At 43.8% G+C, this 23,197-nt stretch overlaps 1 protein-coding gene across 1 annotated transcript in view; it reads right to left on the bottom strand.

The window, feature by feature from the left end:
• Nucleotides 1–23,197, bottom strand: part of OBSCN (obscurin, cytoskeletal calmodulin and titin-interacting RhoGEF) — a 297,128-nt gene that overhangs the window by 249,360 nt on the left and 24,571 nt on the right. Inside the window, exons 6-12 of the mRNA XM_039523906.1 lie at nt 22,774–23,040; nt 20,820–21,095; nt 15,632–15,904; nt 13,027–13,302; nt 10,324–10,599; nt 1,226–1,501; nt 304–579 (exon numbers count right to left, since the gene is read on the bottom strand). Of these exons, the coding sequence (XP_039379840.1) occupies nt 304–579; nt 1,226–1,501; nt 10,324–10,599; nt 13,027–13,302; nt 15,632–15,904; nt 20,820–21,095; nt 22,774–23,040 (1,920 nt within the window). The remainder of the gene's footprint in view (nt 1–303; nt 580–1,225; nt 1,502–10,323; nt 10,600–13,026; nt 13,303–15,631; nt 15,905–20,819; nt 21,096–22,773; nt 23,041–23,197) is intronic.

The following is a 23,197-nucleotide window of genomic DNA, read 5'->3' as shown; positions in this document are numbered from 1 at the left end:
TGGCATTAAGGAGAAGCCAGGGTGGCTCGTATGGATGCCAAACTGACATTCAGAATCCCAACCCTGTCTGGGAAATGTTATGCTGCTGCTGCAAAATACTCACTGATTAGGAACATTCAGGCACCTTCCCATTTTACCTGCTTACTCTGCAAATGTATTCACAATATTGTGGCAAAACCCAAAAGCCCTCTGGACTCCGAGCTGGGGTGTCAGCAGAGCAGAAAAATCATCTTACTCTACAATGCTTTAATCAACAATGGCAGCAAATCAGCCCTTAAGTTGAAAGAAAATACTCTCTCTTACCAGTGACAAGAACCTTGAAGGTCAGTTTCTGGCCTGCGGCCTCACAGGTGTACTCTCCAGCGTCTTTCTTCTCCACCTGCTCCATGACCAGACGCCGGGATTTGCCCTCAGACTCCACTTTGAGTTTCTTGCTGGAGGTGATCAGTTTCCCGTCCTTGTACCATTTCACTTCAGTCTTGGCCTGGGTCACCTCACAGCTGAGGGTGGCACTCTCTGTCAGGACGGCCTTCACCTCCTTCTGCACCTTCTCCTGGTTTGCAAACACCTCTTCCATCTCTGCCAGGGAAAAGGAATGACAAGGGCTTAATCTCCCTAACGGATGTGATGCCACCCAGAGATCAGAGAAGGAGAAGGCAGGGAGAAGCTGACAGCTCTGCATCTGAGACACTTTTTGCTTCACGTTTACCACCTCTGCCTGATCCCTCCCACCATCAGTGCAAGTCCATGTACAACCTTAACTATGGACCTGCCAACACCTGTCCTGCCCCACACCTCCAGACTCCATCTCTCATTATTCCTCTGGAGCGATCTCAGATCCAAATGTGAATTTATCCTCTCAAGCCTCTCTTTGGTTTATTTAGACTGAGATGTTCCTTGTGGAACTTTCCTTCCCCTCTGATAGCTGACATGAGCAACATTTCTTCCCTCTGAGGAGTGCTGTTATTTTTTTTAAGTAAATGAGGGCATTAAAGAGAAGCCAGCGTGGCTCAGATGGTCCATGCAGACTTTCAGAATCCCAAACTAGTTTGGAAATTGTTACGCTGCTGCTGCAAAACACCCACTGACTAAGAAAATTCAAGCACCGCCCCATTTTACCTATTTACTCTGTAAATTTTTATCAATATTGTCACAAAACCCATAATTTCTTTAACAGCCCTCTGGACTCAGAGCCCTTACGTTGAACGAAAATATTCTTTCTTACCTGTGACGATAACCTTGAAGGTCAGTTTTTGGCCTGCGGCCTCACAGGTGTACTCTCCAGCATCCTTCTTCTCCACCTGCTCCACGACCAGACGCCGGGATTTGCCCTCAGACTCCACTTTGAGTTTCTTGCTGGAGGTGATCAGTTTCCCGTCCTTGTGCCATCTCACTTCAGTCTTGGCCTGGGCCACCTCACAGCTCAGGGTGGCGCTCTCTGTCAGGGCGGCCTTGACCTCCTTCTGCACCTTCGCCTTGTTTGCAAACACCTCTTCAGGTTCTGGGATGGGGAAATTAAAGAAAAACCACAGAAGGAATAAATCTATCATGGCCAATGGACTGTTGCATGTATCTAGTGTTTTAACAGAATAAAGTCATTCGTTTGATGAACCATCGTTCTTATAGTTCCAGACTCCATTAACAGCATGTTATAAATGAACCCTCTACCACACATTCCCTAGGTTTCTCCAAATCCTTGGTATCTTGATGCTCTTTAAGTAGGCTGCCCTGCATATTTTCCAGCTTCCAATATTAACATCCAAAAAATGTTTCTTTTGTTGTTGTTCTTGTTGTTGGGTTTGGGGGGGGGTTGGTCCATCTTCTAGGGGATAAGCCAACTCCATCACATTTGCAGTACTGCTGTGGTCTAGTAACATGCCATTGAAATCAGCTCTCTGACATCAGAAGTCTTTAAATCAAGAGTGGGTATCTTCCTATAAAATATGCTCTAACTCAACCACAAAATATGGGCTTAATGTAGGAATTAATGGGTGGAATTATTTGGCCTGGGTGATGCAGGTCAGACTGGATGATCACGGCAGTTTCTTTTTGCACTTCAAAATCTATGAATGTTGAGACACACATGATACATTCAGCAGTGTAGCAGGGGGATTTTACCTTAATGTATCTAGTATATTTGGCAGCAAATAAAGTATTTAAATACCTTTACTTCTAAAGTAGAGCCTTAATACTTTTACCTCAGCAAATGAATTGGCACCGAAAGGCTATCACGGCTAATAAATGATAAACTAAATATACCCATTTAAAGGATATGGTCAGCCATCTTGCTAACCAATGACTAGCAAGTCACTGTTTGATAATCCCCACAATTTATGCCATAGTTCTCATCGCCTGTTTGAGGGTGGTTTATATGGAACAGTTTCTTTCTTCCTGAATATTGTACTTAATGTTGTTTTATATCTTTTCATTTATATGTTGATTTATGGTCGGCATTAATACATACATGAAAAGCGGTACGATTCTCCTTTCACACCAGTGTAAATCATTGCATTGCATTGAAGTCTAAAGATTTCACTAGTGTACAATTGATGTATGGGAGAGGGGAATTGGGCAGTCACTATTTAGGGACAGATTTTTAAACAGTGGCTTCCATTTTTGCATCCACTCTTTGTGCCTACATATAACTGCTTGAGCAATTTAGGTTATTCACACATTTAAACTGATTTACAGAGACAGTCAGTACTCAGACATCTAAATGTTTTACTGTGGATGCAAGTTATTTGCACTCAGAATTACAGGGGCAAAAAAAGTGGCCCAGTTAACACTGGTCTGAATGTTAGACCTATGTGAATATGGACTGACTAGACATGTATATATTAACACAACAATTCACAAAACAGCTCACATAACTGGATGTCATCTAGCTGAATGATCAAGTAACAGGCCATACATATTACAGATTAATGATTTCACCTCCTAAGTCTGACTTCTCTCCTTTAATATTGGGGATGTTATATATTGTGAATACATTTGCTAACTGCCAGTCAATATAATTTAGTGACTCTGCTAGGGTCAAATTTATCCCCAGGGTAACTCCACTGACTTCACTAGATTTATACTAGGAATGAATATGACCCTTACAATTCACAAAGAGACAGAAATACTTTTAAAGTTAAGCGAGATATTACACTTCGCTGAGAAAATAGACATATTATCACATCCTCAGCTGGCATATGTCAATGTAGCTCCACAGAAGTTGCTTATGATGATTTACACCAGCTGAGGATCTGGCCCCTCTATATTAGGATTTTATGAGCGTTCACTGTGTACAATTAACTTTAAAATCATGTAGATTGCAGAACCAGCTCCTTGATGCCCATATATGGTCCAGTGCACAAGGTTATAGATGCTCGGTTCTTGTTTCCCTTAACAGGAGGGTAAGTGGCTACATCCTTGGGGGATTTTCACCTTCTTCTGCAGCATAGGGCATGGGTCACTTGCAGGTTTAAACTAGTGTAAATGGTGGATTCGCTGTAACTTGAAGTATTTAAACCATGTTTTGATGACATCAGTAACTCAGCCAGAGGTTAGGAGTCTATTATAGGAGTGGGTGGGCAAGGTTCTGTGGCCTGCAATACACAGCAGGTCAGACAAGATGATCATAATGATCCCTTTTGATCTTAAAGTCCATGAGTCTATCCCAGTGTGTCACACTGAATATTTACTCCTTTAAAAGGAAAGGTTTTGTGCTTCCAGTGGAGCCCTGGCACATAAGAACCGTGAAAACCAATGTGAGTGCAATGGTAACCGGACAAATTAAGACCCAGAAAGTCACTGCATTTCTGGAGAATCCAGTAAAATAAAGATTTCTGCAACTAAAGCACCAGCCACTGAAAAAGAACTGATAAATCCTTCCTGACTTTCAAGGTTGGATCAGTTTTCCCGTGAGCTGCTGATGGATCTGCATGTCATGTTACAGTCACATGTCTGCAAAACCCAGCAGTAACTGAACAGTGCTCTCTGGTTATGACACGGGAGGGGTAGGATGCCGCATTATCCCGTGCAACTCTGAAGTCACCCTGTTTGAAAGAGAACTGGAAACACTGGGGTTCGCATGCAAACAGCACTCAGTCATTCTGAGGGTTGGCCAGGGCAGCCATTTTATCCACTGGCTACATCTCAGAATTTTTCTGGGGCCTTGCATCTGCAATCGCAGACCATCAGGGTTTTTTGAGAGTCCCCACCACACTTTCATTTTTTTTAAAATCAACTCCTGCTCTGCGTTCTCCTCTCCGAAAGCTTCCTTCCTAGTCTGAGCCCCACTGAAGTGCAACAGCGGCCATCTTGGCTGACTGAACTAGGGAACCTCCCGAGCTAAAGGCACAAGCTGCTACAGCTTGAGCTAAAGAGCCAAACCTCTGTAGCCGAGCTCTGTAACAGACTCACCTTCTCTGAACACGTAACACACTGGCCAGTGGGTTATGGTGCACTTGACGCCACAGCAGTGTTAGCAGGGAGCAGAGATACACCGTGTTGGGGCAGCAGTTCCCAAAGGCATTCTGCTTACAGAAGACTGAGGCAAGCAGAATGTCTCCAGGGGTGATGAAGGAGCAGCAAAGGTTACACTCTTTACACTGGAGCTGCACCCCATATTGGCTTGGACCCCTAGTGGACACAGAAGTAGCAGGGCCCATGGCCTCCCAACATTGTGGCTCCTTTGTGTGTCTAATAAAACATTATTTATTTGTGTTACAGTAACACCCAAAGGCATCAGTCAGGATTAGTGTCCCGTTATGCCCGGTGCTGTACAAACACGTAGGGAGACATGGTGCCTGCTCTGATAAGCTTACGATCTAAACAGACAGTAAGTATGAAGGAGAGAGAGGGGGCATACGACATACAAGCACAGGGATCCGGGGATGAGACCTTCATTCTATAAAGTAAAAGGCAATTAAGCACAACTGCCTCTGCCAGGTGGAAGTTAGTTTTTGTCTTTTCAGTTTTAATTGGGGAGCAGACAAGGTGATCATAATGGTCTCTTCTGATCTTACAATTTATTAATGAATTGTTACCCCCCATCCTAATTTCTCCCTTGATAAATAACCACACTGAGCACATCATGTTTGCAAAGCACTTTATGTTCCACAGCCTGTGGAGACTGATGCAGTGATGGGTAGTGATTTAGCCCAGGTACACACACTAAGTCCCACTGGGGCTCAAACCCAGGTTTTCCAAGTACTACTCCCTAAATTACTGGTAGCATTATAACTACATGGCACCTTGCCCCTGTGTGGGTTCACAGGGAGGAGAAAGAATTTTCTGTCATCTACCGCACCTGCAGAAGCCCACCCAGAATCTGTCCCTAATCTAACCTAATACCAAATAAATCATTGGGAGGTTTTTGTTAATGTCCAGTAAGAACTGTGCTGGATTGGATCACCAGTAGCCTGCTTCTGGCAGTGGCTTATACCTGATACTTCACCGACAGGGGAAAGACAGATAACATAGAGTAGATGAAATGGATAAGAGACCAAAGAGATGAGAAGAGATTGATTATATTGACAGATAGCAAGGGTCAGATTATGGGAGGGAAGTGCTGATATTCTTTGCACCTATAATTCCAGAGCAGATGGTATTTCTGCTGAAATGATCAGAAGTGAAACAGTAATGTTCATTCAATCCATCATCATTAGTCTTCAGGGTTAACACCATTGCTGCTCAAACTGTTTATTGCAAACAATTTATCTGACTAGTGTATCCCTCTTTCAACTGGCTAATTATCCACAAAGAGACTTGGATTTGAAGGAATCTATTTGTTACTCAAAACTGTGCGCTGAACTGTTTTATGAAAATAAAATTCAGCATCAGGGACTGTTTGCTGTTCTCATTATTTGCCATTGATGCCGTGGGGCTCCAGAGGCTTCTGGGGCGGCAAAAAGCTGGAGAATATTGGCAGGTGCTAAATCAAACCGGCAGATGTTCCCATCACTTCCATCCAATTGAATCTTATTTTCAGTTTATTCTGAAATGGCTCAGGATATGTCAGGCATATTAATGCCTGTGTGAGGCCTTAGCTGCTATTTACTGGACATCTGAACCGCTTGCAAAATTATTAAGATACCAAAAGAAACCCCATCACTGTCAGAGTGACAGAAAAATCTAGTTCCTAAAATGTCCAGAGGCTCAAAATCAACTGATGTTTGAAAGAAAAAAATCTGCTTGGGTCATTACTCATTGTTCCGAGAATAGAGCTGACCTTGTACATCCACCTTCTTAAGATTCCCATGGGTCCCAGATCCATTTAGAGAACATGCTAGATGCCACCGGCACTGAACGAAAGCAGGGTGGGGAGGAGAGCTGGATGAAAGATGTGCACACAATGCATTTGTGAAATCCAGCTCACTGCTCCTTCCAGCCACACACATGTATCCATTTTTGTTCACTTTGCCACACATTTGAGGACTTGGGGAGGGGATTTTTTGAACACAGTACGCAAAATATGTATTTTTTGCACACAGTATGTGTGTGCAAATGAGTGTGTCTACTGCTGATCTAAGAAAAAAGAACACGAGTGCTTGTGGCACCTTAGATACTAATAAATTTATTTGAGCATAAGCTTTCGTGGGCTACAGCCCACTTCATCAGATGCATAGAATGGAACATATAGTACGGAGATATATATACACACACAGAGAACATGAAAAGGTGGGAGTTGCCCTACCAACTCTAAGGATTGGCGGATAGTGTTCGATGTATCGGGGATCGATTTATCGCATCTCGTCTGGACGCGATAAATCGATCCGCTAATCGACGCCCGTACTCCACCTCGGCAGCAGGAGTAAGCGCAGTCGACGGGGCAGCCGCAGCAGTCGACCCACCGCCATGAGGACGGCCAGGTAAGTTGAACTAAGATACTTCGACTTCAGCTACACAAATAGCTGCTTACTAGTGAGGTTAATCTCGAGAAGGATATTATACCACAAAATGAGGGAAGTCACAAATTTGAACTTGGAAAGGCCATTTGCAGGAGCTTCTGCATCTGAGCGTGCCGTATTGCCAGATGATCCAGTAAAGATAGTAGCATCAGAAATGTCAGTTAGGGCACGGCAAGTCAGAATCTCCCAATGGAGTGTTGAGCCTGAGAAAAACACATAAACACGTTGCACCAGGTCAAAGAAACTGCTTGCCTCCAAACAGCATCTAGCAGCATCATTGACAACCAAATTCAGAGAATGCGCACTGCAAGGAACGAAAAAGGCCCTAGGATTGATTTCCATCATTGTCCTTTGCACACCACTGTCTTTACCCTTCATATTGCTCTCATTATCATAGCCTTGGCCACGTACGTTTTCAACAGATAATTACATTGTTTCAAGCTCTTGTAGAATAGTTTCAGTCTTAAATGCTCCAGTCGTCTCCTTCAGTGGTACGAAACCCCAAAAATGTTCCTTTATGAGCACTTCAACATTGTCTTCATCAGCAGACATTTCCACATCCACAAAACGAATGATCATCGTCATTTGTTCATCATGACTCACATCTGGAGTACAGTCCGGTATTATTGAAAAGTATTTTGCAGAATGGGCAGCTTCTACAATTTTCTTTTTAATAGCATTTGCTAGGATTTGAATCAGCTCATTCTACATATTTTTCCAAAGTAATGGACCTGTGATTCATGATCAGTTATTTTACGTAGATTCTCCTTCATGACTGGATCAAACAAAGCTAGGTATTCAACAAATTTTAAAAAGTTTCCATTACCTGGAGTGCATAATTTTTCATTTCTACCGCGGCTTCGGGATGCTAAATTTTGCCCACCAAGAACTCTCACTAAAGCAATCAGACACTCTAATATTTGTTGCCAATATTTTTCTTTTTCCTTGATCACACGTAAATTTTCTTCATTAATACTTTTCCTTTTTTCAATCATAATTCGAGTTCTTTCCAATTTTGAAAACATTCCAAATGTTCTGTACTTCTTTCATGTGAAGAGAGAATTGAAGGTATGTTTTTCCAGTCCTACGAACCATTTTCAGTAAGTGATGTACCAATTGCTTGATTTCTAAACAACTTGCAGCAAAAGCAAAACACAGAGTCCTTCAACACTGAACATTGTAACCAGTTTCGATGAATTTCTTCCCCATTAATGAGTTTCCTCTTGTAATGCTGAGCAGAGAATTTTCTTTTATTTCCATCCTTAGGGAAGGGAAATTCATGAACTTGTTTGGGTCCATGTTCCACCGCAATTTGCCACATCCTGTCATCACATCTGGGCCATGAAGCTGGGTCCCCATATTGTAACTTGTTTGTAACTTCCTTGTCCTTTCTTCCTTCTACATCATTTACTTCAATTTCTGCATGTGTCTCTGAAGGTGAATATATTTTCTCTGCTTCCATATTAGTCTGATGCTGTGAGCTGCCTTCCATCGTCTTGAGTTTCCAAACTGCTTTTTTGTGGATGTGAGCTACCCTCATCTCGAAATAATATACCTTCATCTTGATGTTCAAACTGCTTCCATGCAGATGTGAGCTAACCTCCTCTCCAAGTAAAAGTCCTTCATCTGAATGCTGAGAACTGCTTCCATCTTTATTTGGATTAAAGAGAAGATATTTCAGGAAGGATCCCTGCTGTTTTGCTTGGTCCTTTTCCTTCTCAGCCTTTCATTTATGATAATCAGCTCCTGGGGGGTTTCTTTTTCCTCTCACTGCCACGGGGCATTTGAATATTGTTATTTACTGTGCTCCCGACTGCAAGCATTATAGCATTAAGAATGGCTGACACACCCACCACATGGTTGGCAATTTAAACCATATTGCAGCCATCCCAACACCTCTTTTCACTGCTTAAAGGTTCAATGATTAGTAATATACACTCACTTGCCTATTAAAACAGTTAGTTACAGCGTTTACACAGAAACAAAATGGCTTTTTTCAATGTTATAATCTGACACCGGTTGTTTGGAAAATAACCCCCTTCCTCATGGTTACCCGCTTGGAGTGTGATGTCATCACTTTCGTCGTCTATTAAGTGTTAACACTGTTACTTTTCTTTTATGGACCTTATTTAGTACATGTGAACCAGTTATAACAAAGAAAAGTTCACTAAGAAATTGCACCATCTACTCAGGACACTAAGAAAAGTTCATAATTATACAGCCCGATAATAACGATAAGGTTTAATAACGTTTAAAGATACTCACATTTTGGATTTATAACACTGAAAGACGTTATTCTTTATTCTTTGGCATGAAGAAACACAATTTTCCATAATATTCACTCGATTCTTAATCACTTACCTGCGGCGTGTGTTAAAATGACCGTTTGACATGTATCAACACGTGATAACTCCGCTCTATATGAATTTCCGGCTATGTGACCTTGATGTATATTTGAGTTAGGTGTCACTAGCATTGCAGCTCTTGCCACTGTTGGATGTGTTTCATTGTGGCTGAGTTATTGCTTATCAAAACTGAAGAGTGGGTCATCTTGACCCTACGTCGCAAATTGAAAAAAATTTTTGCTAAAATATTTTTTTTTGCAGTAAGTAAAAGATTTGACATATTAATAAATTCTCAGAAATGTAGACAAATGAATTATAATTCATATTCCCTCCGTACAAGCACGGGAATTGAAATAATGACATCTTCGTTATTTCTATTTTCCATCTTTTTCATTTTTTTTTTCATTTTTTTTATTTGATTTTTTTCCTCAAATTTGGCACCCCGTTTAACTTGGCACCCTAGGCGACCACCTAGTTCGCCTATATGGACAGGCCATCCCTGTGTGTGTGTCTGTGTCTTTGGATGATTTAGTTGGTGTTGGGTCCTGCTCTGAGCAGGGGATTGAACTAGATGACCTCCTGAGTGCTCTTCCAACCCTAATATTCTATGATTCTATGAGAAAGAGGCTATTAGGAGGAGGAAGGAAGAGAGAATGAAAGAGGAGAGCTAGTGATTTTTCAGGCCGAGCAGCAGTGGCGAGGACAGGGTAGACGTGATTGCATTGGATGTGCTTAAGCTGCTTTTGCCTGATGACATTTTATACATGTTCCAGCCCCAGAATCTGAACCTCAGGAGACCTGCAGAGACCTTGTGTCTCCAGAATAGCCCCAAGTCTGGTCCAACTCTCCCCAGTCTCCATGGCAGTACAGCTCAAAGCAAGAACAGAAGAAGATGAAATAATCCATTTTATCATGTCAGCAGAGAACTTGAGAAAAGACCCAGAAAGAGAAGTCAACAAAATATAAATCAGAGCATCTTTCCAACATCCTACCAGTGTGGGAAACGCACTTTATTCTACAATATTTAAACCAGCAATGGCAGCAAATCAGCCCTTCAGTTGAAAGAAAATACTCTCTCTTACCAGTGACAAGAACTTTGAAGGTCAGTTTCTGGCCTGCGGCCTCACAGGTGTACTCTCCAGAGTCGTTCTTCTCCACCTGCTCCACGACCAGATGCCGGGATTTGCCCTCAGACTCCACTTTGAATTTCTTGCTGGAGGTGATCAGTTTCCCATCCTTGTACCATTTCACTTCAGTCTTGGCCTGAGTTACCTCACAGCTGAGGGTGGCGCTCTCTGTCAGAACGGCCTTCACCTCCTTCCGCACCTTCTCCTTGTTTGCAAACACCTCTTCCGTCTCTGCAAGATGGAAATACAGTCACGTATGTCCTTTTGCAGTCTCCCCATATCACTGTCATATTTTAGCACCTCAGGAACGTTAATGACTATATCCTCACAACAGCTCTCTGAGACACTTCCCTATCTTTGTTCCCATTTTACAGATGGGGAACTGAGACATCGAGAGAGGCATATCTCAAAGTCACATGGGAAGTCTCTTGCAGAGCTAGGAACGTAACCAAGATCTACTGATTCCCAACCCAATGCCTTCATCCCAAGACCATCCGTCCTTCCCAACAGAAAACACTATCCGCTAAAGCTGCTGTAGACTGCTGCACTGCACGTCCATAAAGAGAGATCACGCGATGACCCTGACTGATCACCACCACACTGCACTTTAGTCCAAGGATCACACAGTTTCACAAACATTAAGAGCTAAGCTTTGCTGTCAGTTACCCTGGTATAAATCCAGAGCAGGGGTGGGCAAACTATAGCCCAGGGGCTGTATCTGGCCCTACAAACTTTTTGAATCTGACCCTCGAGCTCCTGATGGAGAGTGGGGTCCGGAGCTTGCCCCACTCCGGCGCTCCAGCCAGGGAGCAGAGTTGGGGGCTTTCCCCACTCTGCGCGGCTCCCAGTAGCAGTAGCATGTCCTCCCTCCGGTTCCTATACATAGGGGCAGTCAAGGGACTCTGCACGCTGCTCCCAGCCCCACAGCTCCCATTGGCCGGGAACCATGGCCAATGAGAGGTGCAGGGGTGGCGCCTGCAGACAGAGCAGCATGCAGAGCCACCTGGCCAGACCTCTGCATAGGAGCCAGAGGGGGGATGTGCTGATGCTTCTGGGAGCTGCTTGAGGTAAGCACCACCCAGAGCCTGCACCCCAACCCCCTCCCATGCCCCAACCCCCTGCCCCAGCCCTGGTCCCCCTCCAAACCCCTTGGCCCCAGCCCAGAGCACCCTCCTGCACCCCCAACCCCTCATCCCCAGACCCTGCACCCACAGCCGGAGCCCTGACCCCCAAACCCAACCCCCTGCCCCAGCAAGGAGCCCCCTCACGCACCCTGAACTCCTCATATCTGGCCCCACCCCAGACCCTGCACCCCCAGCCGGAGCCCTCACCACCTCCCGCACCCCAACACCCAATTTTGTGAGCATTTATGGCCCACCATACAATTCCCATACCCAGGTGTGGCCCTCAGGCCAAAAAGTTTGCCCACGCCGATCTAGAGTAATTCCACTGACTTCTTCCCGCCCCTAAATGTTCCTTGGTGGCTTCCCATCCAAACACGGCCCTGTCTTAGTCCTGATTAGCTTGCGGATAGCTTTGCAGCAGGTGGCCTCCTACCTCCTAGTTTGTCAAAACTGGGGCAGTGAGCAAGAGACTGTTTGGTACCAATGGAGGATTTCAAAGAACAGCAAAGCAAGACGTGGCCCACAATAACCACAAATGGTAGAACCTCAGAGTTACAAACACCAGAGTTACGAACTGACTGGCCAACCACACACCTCATTTGGAACTGGAAGCACACAATCAGGCAGCAGCAGAGACAAAAAAAATCAAACAGTACAGTATTGTGTTAAATGCAAGCTACTAAGAATAAAGAGAAAGTTAAAAAAAAGATTTGACAAGGTAAAGAAACTCTTTCTGTGCTTGTTTCATTTACATTAAGATGGTTAAAAGCAGCATTTTTCTCTGCATAGTAAAGTTTCAAAGCTGTATTAAGTCAATGCTCAGTTGTAAACTTTTGAAAGAACAACCAGAATGTTGTGTTGAGAGTTACGAACATTTCAGAGTTACGAACAATCTCCCTTCCCGAGGTGTTGGTAACTCTGAGCTTCTACTGTACTTCCTAGCTCTCACGACCCCAGACAAAGCCCTGTCAGCTTCGAGATCCTGTTCAAAACTGCTCTCCACAAACCTTCTATGCACCAGACCCAGACCCCCTCACAGACTCTTTCTCTCTTTGCTATGAGTGTTTTCCACTACGTGCCTAACATCAAATTCCTCTTGTCACTACACACAACCAATTCATCAATGCTGAAAAAACCAGCTCCTCTTGCTATTTGGAAGAGCTTTTCTGTGTCACTTCAAACATCCCTCTTTGCTTTTAGCTACATCTCTTAGTTTATCTCTCACCCGCTACTGACTTTCTGCTATTATTTTGTGTTTTAATTCTGTGGACCTGATGTTGCAGGTGCAATGGTGCAGGCAGGTCACTAGATATCCAAGAGCTACCCTCTGCAGCCACAGCATGTTGCACGTGCATTTATTTGTGGACACCCAATTGCACATACAAAAGTAGAGGCAGGTTTCAGGCTTCACTGAAAATCAAGCCCTGTGGCAGAGTTATTTACCCTGAAAAGGGTTTGGGGATGCACCTTAGATGCAAGATGCTATCCAGGATTAAGTATTTTATTGCTCCTGAGATTTCACATATCTGCTCACCTTTGACTTTGACTTGGAATGTTACTTTGTCATCCTTTGATTCACAGGTGTAGCTCCCTTGGTCATGCTGTGTCACATTCTTGATGATGAGCTTTCGGTCTGTTCCCTGAGAGGTGACTGTCGTTCTCTGGTCCTGCTTAACTTCAGTTTGATCCTTCTTCCACACAACAGCTCCACTCGCCACCGAGACCTCACACGCCAGCTCTAGACCCTCAGAAGGACTGACTGAAATTTCTGGTGTTGCTTTAGGCTTGTTGACAAACTTAACAACTTCATCTAAAAAGAAGAAGGAAAAGTAGTTTGTGTCCCTCCATTAACCTAGAGCAACATAAGAACAACCCAGTTACACCCTGGCATGATTTCAATGTTAGTGATCTCCAGGGCCTGGGGTTCCATCTATGGAAGAATTTACATGTGTAATTTGCTTGTGTTTCATTCCCCTCCAGTAACAGGGTCACAGATAACAGCCAACCACAGCCACCCACTAGTGGAATTTCTCCTTTAGCTCAAGTGGTAGAGGTCTGTGCTAAAGGTCCCAAGTTCAAACCCTTCTGATGACCCTTCCAGGGAGTTACTAAAAATGGATCCCCTGACTTCTATGGGAGCTGTGTGTATACTAACCATGTGCAGAAGCTGGTGCTATGTATTTCAGCCTAACGCAGGAAGGATGAATATGGTTACAGAGTGTAATGACAACATGGTTGTCACTAAGGGAGTTGCATATGAGTGTAGCTGAGGGCAGAAGTTGATAGGAGTCATATGTAAGACATGGGGGTTAATTGGAAGGGACCTTCTAATTGGCACTGGTGTGGCCTCAGCTGGAGTACTATGTCCAGTTCTGTACATCAGCCTTTAGGAAAGATGTAGACAAACTGGAAAGAGTTCAGAAAAGAGCAATAGACATGATAAAAGGTTAAGAAAACCTGATCTGTAAGGAGAGATTAAAAATTGGACATGTTTAGTCTTGAGAAAAGAAGAAGCCAGTCCATGCAAATAATAAAAACCTACTGCTGTGTGCATTTAATGGCATTTTCCTTTATCTCAAATAGTGGAGGCCTGTACATTGCTGCATAGAGATAAGCACCTCATAGATTAATCTGGGAACAAACATGTATGACACATCCCATTGCTCATGCTAACAAGCAACAGTGAGTGTAACATGTATTTCACACCATGCACTCAATCAGGCTAGCCTGCTGCAGAGTAAGTTGATGGCTGTCAGTGATAAGTAACCTTCGTTTAACATTACATATTATTCTGCAGCACCTGTTGCTTTCGGTTGCCAAGTATCCCAAGGACAACTAAGACCCTTGCCAACCATTTCTACAGCACCAAGGAACAAACATTTCTGTTAAAACTTATCTATCATTAGGAGTAATCTATTTTTACAAGAACTATTTGACTATGGAATAATAGCTTCATTGGAGTCCGGGCATTAAAGGTTTATGGAGAACATTCACTACTACAAAGGCAGCTTATTTCCCAGTCTTAGTTCTGACCTGTCGCCTAGCAGTGCTTCTGATTAGCACTCAGGACATTTTTTATTCTGAAACGTGAAACCTGTCTGGTTTAGAGTTTTCTTAGGAGCCTGAAACTCAGCCCGTTTGCCAAAAAGTTCACTGAGGTTTCAAAATCTTTTGGTAGACATGGGTCAAGTTTGCCTGAGCCAGGCTACAAGTTCTGGTGGAAACAACGTGAAATTCAGTAGCTTTGACCATGACCAAATGAAACTTGGTAGTTTCAAGTTTTGAGATTTTGGAATCATTTGAGGATGAAACTCAAAGCAAAATCCAGTGAAACAAACCCAGAAAAACTTCCCACCGATCCCTGTGTGCGGAGTCGGATGGATTTCACAGAGCATTTTTTTATGATGTCTCCTCAATACCATTAGCTCTGAACATAAAAAGGCCATACTGGATCAGACCAAAGGTCCATCTAGCCCAGTATCCTGTCTGCCGACAGTGTCCAATGCTAGGTGCCCCAGAGGGAATGAACAGAACAGGCAATCATCAAGTGATCCATCCCCTGTCCAGCTCTGGACTGGAATACATCAGTTCTAGGACTCCCCCCTCATTTGGCCTGAGGGGCATGCACCCTACTTCTGGGATAGGTCCAGCTACCTAAAGGAATGATTCGCACTCCGAGACCACAAACGTTCCACAGGAGCGCAGAACTCGAGTGTAACTGGGCACCAAGGCTTTCTCAGAAGGTAGCCCATGACTCTCAAACCCCATCTTGCAGGAGGGAGCTCAAAGGGAGTGTAAATTGTTGAGGCAATGTGCTCTAGATGGGACCGAACTACAGGATTCAGACCCAGATCCAGATGCAAACCTGTCCGAAGTCTGGGGTGTTTAGATCTGAGGTTTTGGCTTGGGCCCATCTCTAGTCATTCCATTAGTGACTTGAATATTACTATTATTGTTGTTTATGTGTATTGAAGACGTGCCTAGAGATCAGGGTCTCACTGTGCTAGGTGCTGTACACACATAAAGATGGCATCCTCTGTCTCAATGAGCTTACAATCTAAGTGATAATGTTCCTGTATGATGAGCCAGGACTTCAGTACCCAACATAAGCCCTGCTCACACTTGCCTCATGAACTCACCTGAGACCTTTAAATTGAAAACTAGAGTGTCCTCTCCAACTTTGCACATGTACGTTCCCTCATCTTCTTTCGTTACAGCTGAGGCGATGAGCTTGTGCAGCTTTCCGTTATCCTCCAGGGTGAATTTCTTTGTGCGCCTGATTTCTTTGCCATCTTTGTACCACTGCACCATGACATTGGCTTCAGAGGTCTCAGAAACAAACTCGGCCTGTTTTCCAGAGGTGGCGATGAGAACACCGCCAGCTTTCTCTTTGTTTGTGAAGTGCACGAGTGCTGAAACAAAATGGAAAATGGCACTAGTAAGGAACTGTGTCCATTTTGTCAGTTCATCTACCCGTGCAGCTAGCTACATACTCTTGAATTAGGAATCACAGAATCCTAGAAAAGTAGGGCTAGAAGGGACCTCGAGAGGACATCCTGGCCATCCCCCCCGCACTTAGGATCTAGTAGGTTGCTCCTGGATTCCTGATTTTGGCTAATTACCTCACGTTATTTTAGGACCTGATCCGGGAAGCCTTTGTCATATGCTCTATTTGTGCAAGCAGTTCCGCTAGTCAATGGAACTACTCAGGTGAATGAGGATACTTCGTGTGAGCAAAGGCTGCCTTAGAATGTACTCTACATTTGGGTCTTTGAATAAGAATTTCATGTTTCAACAGCGGGTGATTTTCAGTTATCATCCAAGATGATAACTTGCAAAATAATCTTAATGAGGCAGGAAGGAAAGAATGAAAGAAAGAAAGGAAGAGAGAATGAACAAATATTAGGGGAAACACTGAGGCTTATTAAATTACTGTATTTATCTAGATGGGACCTTACAAGATATTTAAATGTAATCTGGATAATTTGAGTTGTTCTGTACTATAAATCTATAGAATTACCAACACCCTCTAAAAATGAAAAGATATTCCTTATAGGAAACCAACTAGAACACAAAAGACTTAAAATAACCCAGTGTTACAGTAATTTGTAGTGGAATAATCAATTCACCAGTATAACCTCACCCCATTCAACGTGTAGATCCAAATACACAACTGCAGCAATAATTATTAACTCAAAATATGTGCCTAACGACATAATACCATTTATTCCAAGTAAGGAAATTAATGTCCTAAAATTCTGTCATGTCATTTAAAAAAAGTACAGCAAAAGTTTAAATCTGCTTGTTGGTCCAGTATGATCAAAACTGCTCTGACAGAAGAATACATAGATATGTTTTTACCCTTAATTCAAAGGGGAAAAAATCTGAACAACTTTTATACAGTTGCTGGGCTCTTTTATGAAGGGAGAACCAATACTGAATTGCTGGGCACTGAAGTGCTTGATACACTGTAAATAAATTCAACTCTCTTTTTACGATACTGCCAATGTTTGTTTTTTTTTTTAAATCATTGTTCTTTCTAACAGAGATGAGTGTGCAGAACTTCTTCCACATCACCACTGGACAGAAGCCCAACCTCTACTATCCAGGTTACTAATCATCCCAACTGAAAATAGCTATCGACCCTTTCAGTCTGGGAGCCAAGAAGCTGAGAATGCCACTTCCAGGCTCTCCCCAGGCTTGGAAGGGAACATTAGTGCTGCTGTCAGTTATAACTAATGGGAATTCTCCTTTAGCTCAGGAGCAGAATTGATGCTTTGAGATCTGGGCAGCCCAATAGTAAGGAGAGATTCCCAATAGAAACAATCTTAAAAAACTTGATTAAATAATGATGAAAATTTGATTCATGATGATTTGTACGGCAGTAGCATTTAAGAACCCCTAACAGGGATCAAAGCCAATCGTACTAAGGAACTGCACAAACAAATAAAACAAAGATAGTCCCTGCCCTAAAGCTCTCACAATCTAGGATTTAGACAACACACAAGAAGTGACTAAACAGACAAATGGGAGAATGGCCAAGAAAGGTGTGTGGGGGGGGTATGTTAGCTGTTCTAGTTTTTCTTACAGGACTCCATTCAGTCACTAACCTCTGGTGTAAAGACTGCTTTGGGTAACTACAGCAATCGAAAAGATGCCAAAGAGGATACATTTGCAGCCAAAGTGCGAGTACAGTGGGAGTTTCATATGTAACTCCCTCAATGCAGCACCAAAAAAATATTAACACAGATCCTCATTTGAGAGCTACATTTAGGTGAAAATATTTGTGAATATCTTCCAGCTAATCCAATATAAAGTGGTGGGCAGATCTGACAGAGTGAAAAAAAATACACTGAGAGACAGGCAGGGACAGAGAGAGTATGAGAATTAAATCATTCTGCAGCCAGCTGTAGCCAGCAAAAAGCTCTCCACAAATAGCTGAATTTTTGAATGAATTCTTTTCATGTGTGTTCATGCCTGTTTTGTGTTTGCTCTCTGAAGAATCTAGCAAGTGAGCATTCATTTTTCAGTTATGTATGTTGCTTCCTCCCATGGGCATATGAGAGTTAACAGAGACTGCAGACTCACAGGCAGGTAGAGGTGGGTGGGTTGGTGGAAGGACAGGGAATCACAGGCTGAAGGAGGTCACAGGCCAGAAAATGCTGACAAAGGGGAGGGGGTGTCATAGATACACACGGTTAGGAGGAGCCAATCATAGGTTGGGAGAAAGATGGCTAGGTCTCTGTGTTACTGTGCTTAATATAGGACCCTGCACAGATCCCTGCTCTGCATATTCTCAGGGTCAGAGACCAAATCGTCTTACGGGAGACGTACAGATTTATATTCACTGAAATCAGAGCCTGGCGTGAAAACCTGAGCGTGGAATTTGGACCTCAGTATGGGATGATGAAAGAAAAAGGATTACGCTACCGACAATAGCTGTGTCAACTGCTCCACGTACACCATCAAACCAGTCAAGATTCTTCCCTCTCTCTTAACCCTCTGATCTCCCGCCACAAACACAGCTCACTTATCCTTCTCCTGCTCCTCCAGTCAGCATCTCACACAACCATTCCCAGAGGAAAGGAGGAAGGCCAGGTCTGAGGCAAATGCATTGAAGGCACAGTCTCTGTGTCCTTTCTTAGGCAAAACCCTCACTGGAGTCAAAGGAGTTTTGGCCAGGTAAGGGCTGCAGGATGCCAAATGCCCTAATCCTGCCACGTGACCGTTGAGTAATATAACTCCTGGTTTTGGTCTGACAACAGGCTACAATATAGAATCATAGAAGTGTAGGGCTGGAAGGAACCTCAAGAGGTCATCTAGTCCAGCCTCCTGCACTGTGGCAGGATCGAGTAAACCTGCACCATCCGTGCCAGGTGTTTGTCTAACCTGTTCTGAAAAATTTCCAGTGACAAGGATTTCACAGCCTCGCTTGGTAACCTGTTCCAGTGCCGAACTATCATTGTCATTAGATAGTTTTCCCTTATAGCTAAACTGAATCTCCCTTGCTGCAAAGACAATTACTTCTTGTCCTACCCTTGAGGGACATAGAGAACAATTGAATATCGTCTGCTTTACAACAACCTCTCACGTATTTGAACACTGTTGTCACGATCCCCCTCAGCATTCTCTTCTCTAAGCTAAACATAGCCAGTTCTTTCAACCTTTCCTTGTAGGCCAGGCTTTCCAAACCTCTTACTATAGTTGCTTTCCTCTGGCCTCCTTCCAATTTGTTCACATCTTCTTTAAACTAAATGGGAACACAGTACAGTACTCCAGCTCAGGCCTCACCAGTGCTGAGTAGAAAGTAGTAGCCCTGTACCAGGTTTTATACGGCCCACCTTATTAGACAACTGGATGAAAATCCAGCCAAAGTAATCAGGGGATAATTTGGCCCTTTCAAGCCAGCTCCAGCTCCCATAGAAGTCAATGGAAACACTCCCATTGATAGGCTGGCTGAGCCTTAAGCTTCCCTGAGGAGGCTGAAGGTTTGTAAGTACTTAGGGTGACCAGATGAGATGAGTAAAATATCGGGACACATCGGAGGAGGGAGGGGTTCCATCGGTGGAGCAAAAACAACAACAACAAAAAGGCTGGGTGCTCCAGCGGAACAAAAAGACAAACAAACAAACAAAAACAGTGCTGCCGGTGGAGCAAAATATCGGGACAAATTTCGTCCCAACCAATCTTGGGACAACCACCCAAATATCGGGATGGTACCGATTTTATCAGGACGTCTGGCTATCCTATAAGCACTAGGCCTATATCCACTAATGTTATGCAGAGGGTCAAAGGGGCTGAATGTTAAAGCAGACATGTAGCCAACATGCCTGTTAAATGAACAGGAAGCAAACCACAGGAAGGAACGCAGAAGGGGATTACCATGAGCTGAGGGACAATAGAAGCTGTGTGACACCAAGTGAAGACAAGCTGAACTTTCCTTATCTGTACAAAGCTTGGCAAACACCAAATAATAAACAATTATGAGACTTTGCCTTTCTCTTGTGCCTTCCATCTGAGTGCTTTACAAACACTAAAGGATCAAGCCTTACAGCTCCCCACACCTGTTCTTATCCTCCATGTAGTGAGAGCAAACGCTGAGTCCCAGAGGGCCTTACTCCATTCACTTTAACTAAAGTTGGATCAGTCCCTGAGGGTATGTCTACACTGCAGTAAAACACTCCTGGCTGGCCCATGTCAGCTGACTCGGGCTTGCGGGGCTCAGGCTGTGGGGCTATAAAACCGCAGTGTAGACATTCAAGCTCAATTTGGAGCCCAGCCTCTGGGCCCCTCCCCACTCACTGGTTTTCAGAGCCCAGGTTCCAGCCCGAGCATCTACACTCCAAGCCCTGCGAGCCCAAGTCAGCTGACACAGGCCAGCTGTGGGTGATTTATGGCCGTGTAGACATACCCTAAGTGACTGGACCAAAGCCACACAGTGAATCTGTGTCCCTGGCAGGAATAGAGCCTATGTCTCCTGATCACCTGGCTGGTTTCTTAACCACAAGACCATATTTCCCTTTCCTACAGCCCAGGCTCACTCAATGACACCAAACTCCAGCTGACATTCTCATCCACTTTCCGGGACATGAAGCAGGATGGATGATACGGCAGAGCCTCTACTACGGCAGAGCTCAGGGTCTGGTGTCAGCTTCCAAATACTCTTCACCTCACACACCCCACCGCTTTCTAGGGAGGTACTTCCGCTTCCTTTTGGAGCGGTGGGTGTCACTAACTTCCATGAGCTCCCTTTCTGTCACATAAAGACCACACTGGCTGGGGGCAGGCCATTCACCAGAAACAGCCCAGTAAAGTCAACTCATGCACCTTTCACTGAGAGCTGATAGACTATTTCATCCCCTTCACAGACACATTCATAAATGCCAGCATCCTCTGCTGTGATGCTGTGAATTTTCAGGATGCGTTTCTTCTCTGCTGTTTTCAATTCGTATTTTGGACTGGCCTGGATTTCCTTCCCATTCTTCATCCACTTCACAGCAGCAGCCACGTCTGAAAGCTCTGCCCAAAGCTGTGCCTCCTCACGCAGCCGAGCAGAGACCTTTTCTATATCTCCACTCTTGTTGGTGATTCTTACTGCAGCAGCTGGGAGGGAGAAAGAAAGAAAGAAAGAAAGAAAGAAAGAAAGAAAGAAAGAAAGAAAGAAAGAAAGAAAGAAAGAAAGAAAGAAAGAAAGAAAGAAAGAAAGAAAGAAAGAAAGAAAGAAAGAAAGAAAGAAAGAAAGCTATTATATCATACTATCTCACATATCATATATGTCTGCATTAGGTTGCAAGCTCCCCTCAGAACGAACCTGGGTCCAGATCTTGGTCTCACTCCAATGTAAATACAGAGCAACTCCACTTACTTCAGTGGACTCGATCTGAATTTACACTGGTGTCAATGAGATAAGAATCTGTCCCATTGACTTTTATGCCTTGTAGAGCACCATATATGATGCTATCTCCAAAATCTCATAATCAATTACACACGTATCTCTGAGCACTGAAGCCGTGGTTTTAAACCTTTCTCCTCAATAGAAGTCTTCCACAGGCAACTTGAATTCCTTTTAGACACTAAAGCAGCCAGTGCCTCTCGATGTAGGCTGGGATATTAAACCAATCACAGAAGAAACTCGTGGTTGGCTCAACCCTGTTCACTCCCAAGACAAGAGAAGAAATCCAGCAGAGTTCAGTAAGAGTCAGAATGTGTAAATAAGAGTATCATTTTTCCCCCAGGTGAATATTTTCCCGCTTTTTGGCCTCTGTTCCCCCATGTCCATCTTTCCCTCTAAGGTGCAAGTGCTGGAAATGAAGTCACCTCACTTACTGCCTGCTGCCCCATCTTAGCATCCAGCAAGCATGGTATATTCTGCAGCAGAGCTAAAATCGGAACCAGCCAAGCTCTGTTTGCCATAAGGGTAGGAACACAATCCTCAAACCAAGGGTCCCACCACATGCCATAGATTCTCCTTGCTAAGCCACCATTCTGCTAGGGTGGCCCAATGAATGGGTTCAGGTTTTAACTTAACAAGCCATTATGTGCAACTCTGCCTTTGCTCCTGGAAAACCCAGACTCTCCTGACCCCTGCACTCCACCTAACATTAAAGTTCCAACATCTCTTTTTATTATTATTGTTATTTTTAAACCATTTTTGTCATTTGTCAGAACAATCACACACAACAAATTAGAGGTCAAATGTCCTCAGGGTGAAACTGCCCCTTCGCAAGGCTGTACAAACATTTGAACCCATTTATGCCCCCATGGAAGGGCTTATGTGGGGGGTTAAGAAATGTTTAGGAAGTTACTTCTGCACTGCAATGAATTTCACCATCAGTATTTGCATTGTATGAGGCACCCAATCAGCTGTGTGCTCCCTTCTAATCATTAATGCTTTAAACATTCTTCCACAGGGATTTCTCATCCAAGGGTCAACAAGCCTTTTACCCATGTTCATTAAGCTTTGCCTTGTGAAACGTAAATGTTGTTATCCTCATTTCACAGAGAGGGAATCTTAGGCAACTCAAGGTCACATTCTGATGCTCTTAGAAACACTGAATATTCCCTTACTCCTCAAGTCATGCCACTAGAGTCAGTGAGGTACTACTCAGGTATCAGAATCTGGCTCTGAAAGCTTAGGTTACTTGTCTAAGGTCGCATATCAAACCAGTAAAGGAGCTGGCAATAGAGCCTAGGGACTTCAACACTCAAGCCCCTTTCTAACCACAAGACCATCCTGCCTCCCTTGACTGAAGGAAGAAATGGATGAGATCAAAGTAACTACCTTTTACTTTCATCTTGGTACTGGTTTCAACGTTCTTGGCGACAAATTTCACCTCTGCTCCATCGTCATTCTTGGTGACGTTTTTTATGGTGAGGAGGTGGGTAGTTTTGGTTCTCCGAATGATGTATATTTCACTGCTCTGTATGGCTTTGCCATTAAGGTACCAGGTGCCAGAACAATCGGTCGTGAGGTCAACAATAAAGGTAGCATCACCTCCTGCAATAGCTTCAACATCTGTCAGGGGAGTTTTCACAGCCAATGCTGGTTCTGTCAGAGAAGAGCAAAACATAAATCTGAAGCTAGAGGACACTGTGAGGCCTACTATGCTCAGAACTCTTAGGGGGAGAAAAAGGAAACAAGATATTAGACCAAATTCCCGCAACATTTGCATCCATTGAAGGCAATGGGCATTTTGCCTGTGGAA

The sequence above is a fragment of the Mauremys reevesii genome, linkage group 2 (genome assembly GCF_016161935.1).
Source record: "Mauremys reevesii isolate NIE-2019 linkage group 2, ASM1616193v1, whole genome shotgun sequence".
NCBI classification, from domain to species: domain Eukaryota; kingdom Metazoa; phylum Chordata; order Testudines; family Geoemydidae; genus Mauremys; species Mauremys reevesii.
The sequence above is the reverse complement of the archived record's forward strand: the minus strand, read 5'-3'. Positions and strand labels throughout refer to the sequence as shown.